This window comes from Triticum urartu, chromosome 5A, assembly GCF_056163025.1.
Source record: "Triticum urartu cultivar PI428250 chromosome 5A, HENAU_Tu73, whole genome shotgun sequence".
NCBI classification, from domain to species: domain Eukaryota; kingdom Viridiplantae; phylum Streptophyta; class Magnoliopsida; order Poales; family Poaceae; genus Triticum; species Triticum urartu.
Window position 1 is genome coordinate 76,443,984 of NC_141877.1, and position 11,686 is coordinate 76,455,669.

The following is an 11,686-nucleotide window of genomic DNA, read 5'->3' on the forward strand; positions in this document are numbered from 1 at the left end:
TCGTTTTGGCCTTCATGCTGTGAAAGGCGGGTTTTTATAATATACATCATCTATTATCTATGGGAGATGCTCTTAACAAAGGCAGCGACAGGGCTAGATTAGCCGACGCCGCCAGAGATTGTTTTTATCCCTGAATTAATGAAAGTGTTTTCATTGCTATAAAAAGAACTAGTCCTAAAAATCCTCTCTCTATAGAAAAAAACTACTAAAAAGCAGTCAATTCCTTTCTTCGCGAGAAAAAAAAAATCAATTCCTCACCAGGTAAAGTTTATGCGTGACAAGTACTACTATCAAACAGACTCTGTTAAATCAGTGTGATCTGAACGTCAAAAAATAAATAAAAAATCAGTGTGATCTCGGCGTTGCCGTTGGGCCGTGCGATTCGATTCGCGCCCATCCAATCCAGGCAGGCCGGCCGGCCAGGTTTCCTCCTCCTCGGCGACTCCGCCGCGCGCCGGCGCACAAGTCCAGCCCTCGCGGACTCGGTTCCGCTCCAGCCAGAGTCGAGAGCACGGTTCCTGCAGCCATGGCGGTCTCCGCCCCGTTCTGCCACGGCGTCCCGCCCTTCACGGCCGCAGCCAGGGGCTCCTCCGCGCGCTCCCGAGGGGGAAGGCTGGGCCTCGTCGAAGGCTGCTGCTCCGGCCGTATCGCCGCCGCGGCGACCGACGCGGCCCCAGTCACCGGTGCCGCTCGCGTTGGCAGGAGGTACTCTCGAATCTCGACTCGCGAATTTTAATTGCTGCGATTATAGTTTTATTCAGAGGCCGTGCCAACAATTTAAATCAGTCTCAGCTACGAAGAGATACGTCAGTGACTAGTAGTAATTTGAAGTAACTAAAGCTTATTCATCATGATGAATTTACAGGCTAGGTAGCTCCAAATAATTTGTGTAATCATAGGCTTGCCGTCTGCATTACCACCTGAACTGAAGCTGTGAGCACTGCTGTAGCATGTCAGCCTTTTTGTCGTGGCGAATGACATTCTTTGTATTCAACAGGTGTGAGCTCTTTGATCTCCATCGGCAGATAGTTCCTTATGTTGATTCGTGGGGTTGGCAGAAGTCCATTGTTGAGAGGAGGAAAGCGTTGGTAGGCATCGACACCGACACAGATGAAGATCACTCGGACACCTTAATCGCATTGCAACATCCACCAGTTTATACATTGGGCAACGGCAACGATGAGAAGTACCTCAATTTCAATATAGAAGATTCTCCTATTGAGATTCATCGTATTGATCGTGCTGGGCAGGTGACATATCATGGTCCTGGACAGGTATTTGCTAGTTATATTAGCTGTATTGTGGGTCTGAAACTGTATCCAATTTTATTTTCTGCTTCAAGGTAGTTAAATCTTAAGTAACCTAAGCTTCAAAGGGAAGTAAATAATGAACAAATAAGGTTTTCAATAACCTTTTTGGTTAGATCAACCTGTGAAAATTCTCAAATAAGAACAAACTTGCTGACTTTTGAAATATTGAACACAAAATCTCAGTTATTCATGTTTTTTTGTAGCTTAACACTATATTTTCTTAAAGTCAATTCTTTTGCTTGCTTAGCTTGTTCTGTACCCGATTATCAATTTGCGGTATCAGAAGAAGGATCTTGTCTGGTACCAAAGGTCACTTGAAGATGTGATCATTCGTGCCCTTCAGTCTGCATTCTCTATTAAGGCATCAAGAATAGAAGGCCTCACCGGTGTCTGGGTTGGTATGTTACTGTCCTTTTGGATACTGCAAAGCGTTTTATCATGTTATCACGTATCTTTCTTAACTTGTACACTCTGTTTCCTCTCCAGGTGAGCAGAAAGTTGCAGCTATTGGAATTATGTGCACACGATGGATAGTATATCATGGTCTAGCGCTAAATGTCACAACTGACCTAACCCCTTTTCAACACATTGTTCCCTGCGGCATAAAGGGCCGCAGTGTTGGGAGCATCAAGCGGATATTCCAGATGGCTTCCAACGGTAGAGAACTTAACGATGCAGAACTAATGGATACAGCTTATGAATCATTGATTAAAGAGTTTGCTGAGTTTTTCCAACTCTCTCTGGAACCTAGCCCTGATTTGCATCTTTAGCTAGATAAGACAATCAATCAACTGCAGAATGTTTTATTATACCATCAAAAGTGACTTCAGCGAAGAAGCCAGAAACAAATACAGAGCAGATAGCAGAGGCAAGCTTTTATTCAAAACTGCAGTCTCCTTCAGTCCAGTAGTTGCAAAACTAGTGATCCTTGTGCAAGAACTCAAGCTTTTCCTCCACCTGCAAGCACAGCCCGGGAAGCATTCTCAGTAAATCTGTCTTGCGATCCTGGACAGATGAAAAAGATTCAAGCAAAAGCACGTCACCTTCTTTGGTGTTCGAGGACGACCCTTCCGTGTCAACACCCGGCCACGCCTTGCAGGTGCAGTGCTTTCCTTTCTCGATGTCTTCGTAGACGGACGCGACATGCTTGCCGCACCCCTTCCAGGTGATCTTGCCGCATTTGTCGCACTCCACCTTGTAGCACATCCTGTATTCTTCTTCTTCTTCAGATGAATCGCTGAGCCCCTGTTGGCAAGTGCAGTGTGCTGTTCTGGGCTAGCTAGTGTGCCTCTTTCGCTCTCCATGGGTTCAGCATTTATAGGAACAACAAAAGTGTGGATAAGCTCTATGTGGCCCGGCGCGGTTGGTGGAGGAAACGAAGTCCGGATAAGTTGTGCGATTCTGTAGCTTGTAAAACTGTTGGGTATTCCCAATGCTGCGGCGAATATGATTCACTTGTAAAAGTATTGCTGGGTATTTCCAATGCTGCGGCGAATATGGTTCGGATGGGAACAACTCTGTCTGTGCTCTTGTGCTGATCTTGTTGCGATGATGATCAAACCAAAGTTTGTGCTCTTGTGGCAATCTTGTCGCGTTGGTCAAACCTAAGTTGCTGATTTCTATGGTGCTGTTTCCCCTTCGAACCTGTGAGTTGTTCTTGTGCTGGTAATACATGTGTGCGACTGTACAGGTACAACAATCTTCACCATGGAAAACTTCACCCCCAAAAATTGTTTTTAAGTTACATTTTCATCTATGTTGGGTGCACGTGGGATATAACTTGGCTATGGAAAGCGTGGCATGGAGCCGTTGGTCGATTGCGAGCTCCGGTCGCTGACCCAAACCTCCTGCACCGACACCGGCGACCGGGCTTTCTTTGCCGTGGTGGTGTCTGGTCCATTGAGTCCCACGTCGGCGACGAGGTCCGTCATGCCGGAGTCTGGGGCGGCGTCCCTGATCCGGCACAGCTCGGCGGCCACCTCGCTCATGGACGGCCGGACGTCCTTGTCGAACGCCAGGCACTGGAAGGCGAGCTCGCTGACGTGCCGGACCGACTCCATGACCCACTCCTCGCCGTGGCGGAGGAGCGCCGGGTCGACGATCTCCTCGACTCTCCCCTTGCCGATCCGGTCGAGCGCGAGGCATGCCAGGTTGACCTCGTTGGCCGGCCGGGCGAAGTCGACGACCTTCATGGCGGTGATGAGCTCGAGCAGCACGACGCCGAAGCTGTAGACGTCGCTCTTGTCGGAGAGGTGGAAGCTCTGGTGGTACTCCGGGTCGACGTACCCCGGCGTGCCCTGCGGCGCGGTGGAGACGTGCGAGCGCGACGCGTCCTCGGCGCCCCGGGCGGCGCGGGAGAGGCCGAAGTCGGCGAGCTTGGCGCGGAGGTCAGCGCCGAGGAGGATGTTGCCGGACTTGACGTCGCGGTGGAAGATGGGCGGGCGCGCGGCGTGCAGGTACGCGATGGCGGCCGCCGTGCCCGCCGCGACGCCGAGCCGCGCGCGCCACGGCAGCGTGGAGTCGCCGTCGCCGTTGCCGTGGAGGTGGTGGGAGAGGGTGCCGTTGGGCACGAGCTCGTAGACGAGGATCTGCTCGCCGCGGTCGAGGCAGCAGCCGAGGAGGCGGACCAGGTTGGGGTGGCTGAGCGAGGAGATGAGCCTGATCTCGTTGAGGAGCAGCGCCACCGCCCTGCCGCCGCCGTCGTCGTGGTCGTCGAGGCGGCACCGGAGGCGCTTGATGGCCACGAGCGCCGTCGAGTTCGCCGGGAGCCGGCCGACGTAGACCGTGCCGTAGGCGCCCGTGCCGAGGCGGTGCGTGTCGGAGAAGGAGTTGGTCGCGCGCGCCACCTCGTTGTACGAGTACACCGGCACGCCGCTCGACGTCGCCGCCTCCGACAGCAGCCGCATCGCCGCGAGCCGGCTTGAGCCCTGCCGCCCCTTGCCGACAGAGCGCCGGCGTCGTGCCCAGCATAGCAGCAGGAGCACGCCGGCCGCCGCCGCCACGCCCACCACCACACCTGCTGTTCACATACATCGTCAGCGACAGCCCAAGTTACTGAAGTTAGTATCTTAATTTTATTCAGAAATGCACTTCTCTAGTTGTGAATGAGATTCTTGTCTTGGTCAAGCTAAGCAGTAGAATTCTTCGAACCAAATTCAACATTTCCTTTCCCATTTCCCCTTTCAGCTTTTCTAACTGTTTCTAGTTAGCCAGGTCAGCAGTCAAGAACGGCCTTGACCAGACGCGTCTTGACCCAACGCTCTTACACGGCGCCGTGTACGTAGTTAGTCAGGTCAGGAAACATTTTTACCTGCAGCGATGAAAGCCACGTTCTTCTTGAAACCCCGCTTAGCTGCACAGGAAAAACAAAAAGCGTTGCATCAGTATGTAGCTATCATCATTTATATTCTGGGCCAGAAGAGTTCGGATCCAGCCATTTTTTGCCTTAGGCGATTCCTGTTTGTCATAATCATGTCAACATCTTTGAAAGTCTCATGTTCAAAGCTCTGCACAAGGTCTACACATGTGAAATCAGAGAGATGGCGGGCCCAGGCACTCCATTATGTCTACTTTTGTGACACTAAATTGCTATTGTTGGATTTCATTTTTTTTGTAACTTTGTTGCTGTAACTACTGACAAAATATCCCAGTGTCAAAATACACCTTATATATCCCGACAGTGCTAGTGCTAACGTTTTCCTGAGTCTTCAAATATCAAATTTCCCCCCGAATTAACTCCTAGTAATATTAATGTTGTCTAGACAAAAGTTATATTGTACTCCATCTGTTCCAAAATACTTGAAATTTTAGGTTTATTCTAAGTCAAAAAATTGAAGTTTAACCAATTTTATGAAAAAATATACCAGCATCTACAACACTAAATTAGCTTCAACCTAACATATATTTTCATTTATTTTATGCTGTAGATTTTTTTATTAGAAAGTTATTTCGACAACTCAAGAAATTTTATTTGGTTATGATCCAAAGAGTGAAAAGAAGGGTTTAATAAGACATGAGAAAAAAGAGTAAAACCATACTTTCTGTTTGCATAACATCAGGACAAAACTAAAGCTTAAACTATTTTGAAACGGAGGGAGTACGCAAGTATAAGAGAAGAGTGTTCATTTTGACCGATCACCCCCCCCCCCCCCCTCTCTCTCCCCACCCCGTTGAAACACTATTAGGTCTAAAATTGCACATTTCCTAATTGGTGCATTTTAGTGAAAATGCTAGGCAACTTTTGGTTCATAGATTATGGGCATGTTTGGATTGTAACTATCTTTATTATGTATTGCCACATTATTTTGACACGCTTGCCTTACTTGTATTGCTTAAATTCTTGGTCATACTTTGGCTTGCTTTAGAAAATCTTGTCACAATTTTTGTATCTATGACACGTGAAGCTTAATGCTCATTAAAACAATTCTTACCTTAGTTGTGGCTAGAATCAAACACACACTTAACTTTGTCAAACTTGTCTAAGTTGAGTTGTGGCAACCTATGGTCTGGAGTCAAACACCCCCTACATAACAATGGTCATGTACGTGATGATGGCAATTTTCTTAAGATTTACAAAAGAAATTCAAAGAAGAGATTAGGGCATCTTCAATGTCGATCCTTAAACCACCCGCAATCATCTGGACCGCGCGGTCCGGACGTGTTAGCCATCCATCACGGGTATGTATTGGTCTGGACGTGATTTCTCCCGCAAAGTGGAGATAAAGCCCAAGGCCCACTAAATTTCCCCTCTCAGTCCCATCCGCTTCCACTCCGCCCATTCTTACCCTTGCATGCAGTAGAGGAGGAGATCATAAATTTTGCTTCTTCTTGCTTAACTTGTTTAAATAATTCCTTCACTCAATCTTCGTCTACACATCATGTAGCCCGCATGTGCTACCATGATGTACCATAGGACAGATTGACGATCATTTACATACACACACTGTTGGATGAAGCTGAAGGGTTAGTATGTTCTCGCATAAAAAAAGACAGTATGTGTGGGATGACATGATCCATTGATGAAAAACTTGTTGGACATCGAGTTAATCTCATCGAATTTGAGACATTGTTGTAGTAGACTTAATTTACATGCTATGTATGGATTATTTATGCTATTTTCTATTCGAATTTTGATAAATATCAAATTGTTTGAATGAATTCGTCCGGTTAGTTAAAAAATTGTTTGAAATGCATGCGTTTAACATTGGATAGCGTCTTTGATATCAGTGTTTATGGACTGACCATCTATAATGCTGAAGCGAATTTATGGGTCAGCGTTGAATATGCCCAGACAACCCGCAAAAAATGCGTTGTCCTTTTAAGGGCTCATTCGGTTTGGAGGAAATCAAAACGTAGGGATTAGGAGTAGTATAGGAATATGATAGGATGGCACTTGCCATCCTAAGGAATTGACTTGCCTCGTTCCTACGCGTAAAATGAGCTTTGACTGGATGTGTAGTTTCCTCCAAAAACACGGGAAATGAGTAGTATTCCTACGAAATTCCTGCACGCATTTTCTACAAACCGAATGCATATATAGAAAATTTTTCTTTGGAATCCTTATTCCTATATTTTTTCTACGAAAATCCTCCAAACCGAATGAGGCCTAAGAAAGTGGAGTAGCCGTCTAGTTTGAGTTGCCGTGTGAACTAGTGAGATTGGATTATGTCGCGCAGGATAGACCGCAGGCACGACTTGTGGGTGCAGCTGACGTGGCGCGCAGCGGCACCGGGGCCCACCCAGTAACAGAGCCCGAGATACATCGTGGCCTGATCCGTGTGGCCTTGAGTATATCGGAAATTTTTGGAAGCATTCACAGGTACGAAGTCAAAGACTCACCGAGGTAGCATCCGTCGCCGGCCAAGAAGCCGTCGCCCTCCATCCCCGCCACGCACCCGCACCGGTGCCCCGTCTCCCCGCTAGGCGTTCGTACGTCGGTGCACGACGCGTTCGCCGCGCAACGCTCGCCCCCGCCGGCGCCGCACGTCCCGTTGAGCCACCAGCCGAGCTCGGCCACGCCGAACTCCAGCGTAGCCGTCCCCTCCGCCGTGACCACGAACACCGTGGAGGTCAGCACGTCGCCGCACTTTCGCTTCTCGACCTTCTCCCACAGCAGAAACTGGCCACGCACCGCCGCGGTGGAGTTTGGCGGGGCGGAAGCGACGCACGCCACCGCGGCGGGCGAGGTGTCGTTGCCGAGGCCGGCGCACTGCGCCGTGCGGAGCAGCCTGGACATGACGTCCACGGGCACGCTGCATCCGCCGCCCGCCGACGCGTTGACCCCGCTGCAGCCGCCGCGGAGGAAAAGGCCCGTGCGAGACGACACGCCGTAGTTGCCCCCGGAGAGCGCCCTCCGGGCCTCGGGGACGCTGCGGCTGCACGACGGCGAGAGGCCGACAACGACGGTGGAGGTGGTGGAGTTGAAGGATATCACGCGGTACGTGGTGCCGTTCTCTCCTATGTATGGGAGGGTCGCCGTGGATACGCTGGCGTCGCAGGACAGCCGGATGGGGCAGCCGGGGGAGAAGCCAAAAGGGTAAGGGACGGTGGTGGTGCCGCACCGGCGGCTGCACTGGCTACCGCCGCCGGAAGCTGCGGCGGCGGAGCAGCTGGTTTCATGGGGGAGCAAGACGGCAAGGAGCAGGACGACAAGACGGCGCATCTCGTAGAGATTGTAGACCAACTTGAGCTTGCAATTTAGGGAGAGAGAGAGATTTTGGTAGGTGCAGTTGCTTGCTTGAATGGGTTGTAGGTGAGCTCGACTAGTCGGGACAAACTGGTCAAGGGGAACAGTCATGAATATTGTTAGTAACATTTTCTTCATATCTTTTTCAAAATTATTTAGAGTCGATTCTCTTTTGACTATTATTATCACTAGCACGCCATGTAGTGGGCCCTGTATCAGTAGCACAAAGTTGATTTTCAACTATTTAGTGTGGCACATAAATGAGTTTGAATATATAGTACTCCCCCGTAAAGAAATATAAGAGCGTTTAGGCTGGTTGGTTGTAATGGGGAGTATCATATACTAGTATCATGCATATGATACTAGTGTATGATACTACCTTTCTAATGCGTGGTATCATATATTAGTATCATATAGCATTTTATTTATTGTCATGCATGACACATACTAGTGTAGCATTTATTATGATACGGTATTATGATATGATATTCAACTCTCTCTTTCTTCATTTAATTCTATGACACATCATCAAATTTGCCTAATTTGCATGCATGATACTAGCTATGATACTCCCATTACAACTAGCCTTAGATCACTAAAGGAGTACTCCCTCCATAAATTAATATAAAAGCGTTTAGAATACTAAAGTAGTGATCTAAACACTTTTATATTAGTTTACAGAGGGAGTACATCTTTTGACTCTGTCGTGGGCTCCATGCAAATATTTTTGTATTCCCGTCTATTAACCAAAATTTCATAATAGAGACTGGAAAAAAATATCAAAAATCGTTTTCAGAAGTAGACGTATTTGCCAGCTGAAATCTATCATATGGTGGACGATTAGTGTTGATTAATTTGAATTTGAGTAGTCTGCATATTTTCATGACGTCCTTTCTAGAATTCCCTAAAAGATAAAGGCCTCCTTCAAATCACATTTTCTTTTCGAAATCATTAAAAATCTATCCGTCTCTAGTTTTAAAAATATAAAAAATAAAAAAATATGTTCGTCGAACGCATTAACTGCTGTCGGATTTTCAGCATGGACCTTAATGCAAAGTTAGCTTCACGTCAGCTCTTGGCATCGTTCGTTGGGAAGTGAGAACCGAACGAATGGGTTTTCTTCCTTCTCCTCACCGATAGCCGTCACTCCCCTCTCACCTCACCCATTCTCTCATTTCCCCTTACCCTCCCGCGGCAACCAACCCAAGCTCTGCTCGGTGTTTTGCCGGTGAGATGGTGCGGTGGATCTCGGTTACTTCCCGGCGATTTTTCGTCAAATATTTGGTGTCGGGGAGGCAAAACGGGGCTCTAGATGGTGTTGATGGCCGGCGAGGTCCGGGACGCCACCCTGGTGGTAGCGGCATCAATGGCATGGTGTTGGCGACAGAGGTTATGGTGTTTGACGCAGTCGTCGTCGATGATTGATGGGAGGAGGCAGAGGCGGTGCAAACACACAATGTAAAATAATGCAATATCCGGTCTTAATCTGGTTTCAAACTTTTGTCCTAAATGCGATATTTATGAACAATTTGGATTTGAGTGGTTAAATTTGAGGGTTTAGTTACCTCGCCACTTTTTTTTAACTCGGCGTGTCTATATCGGTGCACGTTGGGTTAAGATTTGAGGAGAGATAAAAAAAAGATTTGAGGAGAAGTTTCGAAAAAAAATTGAGGAGAAATTTTAGGGGTCAAGATTTGAGGAGAAACTTTAGGGTGGTCTACCCACCAAGTCACAAGTGGTCATGACTCACCTAGGTAGTGGCATCCGTCGCCGGCCAAGAAGCCATCGCCGTTCATCCCCGCCTGGCATGCGCACCGGTGTCCTTTCTTCCCGCTCGGCGTGTCTACGTCGGTGCAAGTCGCGTTCGCCGCGCAAAGCTCGCCGCTGCCGGCGCACGTCCCATTGACCCACCAGCCCAGCTCCGCCACGCCGAACTCCAGCGACAGTACCGTGTCCGTGTCCCCATACAGCGCCGCCGTCAGCGCGTCGCCGCACCGAAAGGCCTCCACTTTCTCCCAGCGCAAGAACTGGTTGGGATAAGCGGACTTCAAGGCCGGTGCCGGCGCGGGCGCGGGCGCCGCCACCGCCGTGCTGTTCATCGGAGAAGAGGCAAAGCACGTCACGGAGGTGTCGTTGCCGACACACTGCGCTGTGCGGAGAAGCCTGGACATGACGCTCGCGGGCACGCTGCATTCGGCGCCCGACGCGTTGATCTCGCGGCAGCCGCCGCGGAGGAACAGACCGGTGTGGGACGAGACGCCGTAGTTGGCGCCGGAGAGCGCCTTCTTGGCGTCGGGGACGCTGCGAGTGCACGATGGCGGGAGGGAGACGACGATGGTCGAGGTGGTGGAGTTGAAGGAGTGGATGGTCGTGCCGCTGCGACCGAGGATCGGCGTGGATATGCTGGCGTCGCAGGACAGCGGGATGGGGCAGCCGGGGGAGAAGCCAAAAGGGTAAGGGACGATGGTGCTGCCGCACCGGCGGCTGCACTGGATACCGCCGCCGGAAGCTGCGGCGGCGGAGCAGCTGTTTTCATGGGGGAGCAAGACAGTAAGGAGCAGGACGACGAGACGGCGCATCTCGTATGTACCTGGAGATTGTACTAGAGCTCACAAAATTTCAGGGAGAGAGGTAGAGAGAGATTTTGGTAGGTGATGCTGTTGCTTGTTTGAATGGGGTTGTAGGTGAGCTCGACTAGTCGGGACAAAATGGTCAAGCAGAACAGTCATGAGTACTGTTAACATTTTCTTCATATCTTCTTCAAAATTATTTAGAGTCGATTCTCTTTTGACTATTATTATCACTAGCACGCCATGTAGTGGGCCCTGTATCAGTAGCACAAAGTTGATTTTCAACTATTTAGTGTGGCACGCAAATGAGCTTGAATATACACATCTTTTGGCTCTGTCGTGGGCTCCATGCAAACATTTCCTTATTCCCACCCATTACCCAAAATTTCATAATAGAGACTGGAAAGAAAATATCGAAGATCATTTTCAGAAGCGACTTGTTAAAAAAATAATTCTAAAAGACTAAGGCCTTCTTTGGATCACATTTTTCTTTTCGGAATCCCTAATAATTTGGCTGTCGAACACGTTAACTGCCGTCGGATTTTCAACACGGATCTTGATGCAAAGTTAGCTTCACGTCAACTCTTGGCATCGTTCAATGGGAAGTTGGAAGCGAACAAACGGTTTTTTCCCTTCCCCTCACCGACAGCTGTCACTCCCCTCTCATCTCACCCATTCTCTCATTTCGCCTTATCCTTTCGTGGCGACCAACCCAAGCTCCCCTCGGCGATTTGTTGGTGAGATGGTGCGACGACAATGTGTGGTGCGCAGATCCCGGTAATTTCCCGATGATTATTCTTCAGATATTTGGTGCTGGGGGAGTCGGAACGGGGCACCAGATGGTGTTGATAGTCGGAGAGATCCGGGACGCCGTCCTGGTGGTAGCGGCGACGATGGCGTGACGTTGGCGGTCAGGGTGCAGGATGGCGGCGGAGGCTACATTGTTCGACGCCTTCGCCATCGATGATTTATAGGAGGAGGTGGAGGCGGTGCAAATGCGCGCTAGGCACAGAGGCGCTCCGCTCGGTCGCGCGCGTGGAGAGGAGCAGAGGTGTTTCCGCGGCTGCTGCGCAGGGAGGACCATGCAAATCCCTCGTCAGCTGTGAGTGCCTCTCCTCCCT

General features: G+C 49.5%; 2 protein-coding genes and 1 long non-coding RNA gene across 6 annotated transcripts; 1 reads left to right on the forward strand and 2 right to left on the reverse strand.

The window, feature by feature from the left end:
- The first annotated feature begins 300 nt into the window (after window positions 1-300).
- LOC125506788 (octanoyltransferase LIP2p2, chloroplastic) lies at window positions 301-2,228 on the forward strand. Its single transcript, XM_048671497.2, has 4 exons — window positions 301-705; window positions 998-1,274; window positions 1,558-1,708; window positions 1,797-2,228. Exons 1-4 carry the CDS (start codon window positions 527-529, stop codon window positions 2,078-2,080), a joined length of 891 nt encoding a protein of 296 aa, XP_048527454.2. The 5' UTR covers window positions 301-526; the 3' UTR covers window positions 2,081-2,228.
- LOC147970325 (uncharacterized) lies at window positions 2,093-2,623 on the reverse strand. The gene is made up of 2 exons (XR_015604016.1): window positions 2,354-2,623; window positions 2,093-2,267 (listed from the first exon to the last, which is right to left on the reverse strand). It is a non-coding gene; the product is annotated as an uncharacterized LOC147970325 (long non-coding RNA).
- A 378-nt stretch (window positions 2,624-3,001) lies between these two features.
- Window positions 3,002-10,699, reverse strand: LOC125507935 (wall-associated receptor kinase-like 14). Of its 4 annotated transcripts, none has more exons than XM_048672464.2 (4): window positions 9,746-9,858; window positions 7,149-8,085; window positions 4,621-4,662; window positions 3,002-4,329 (listed from the first exon to the last, which is right to left on the reverse strand). In XM_048672464.2, the coding sequence occupies exons 2-4, from the start codon at window positions 7,969-7,971 to the stop codon at window positions 3,095-3,097; spliced, it is 2,100 nt and encodes a 699-aa protein (XP_048528421.2). In that variant the 5' UTR covers window positions 7,972-8,085; window positions 9,746-9,858; the 3' UTR covers window positions 3,002-3,094. The 4 variants fall into 4 exon arrangements, with proteins under 4 accessions (XP_048528421.2, XP_048528422.2, XP_048528423.2 ...); XM_048672465.2 differs by having other exon boundaries at window positions 3,002-4,326; window positions 9,746-9,857; XM_048672466.2 differs by lacking the exon at window positions 7,149-8,085 and having other exon boundaries at window positions 9,746-10,699.
- Between the last annotated feature and the right edge of the window lie 987 nt (window positions 10,700-11,686).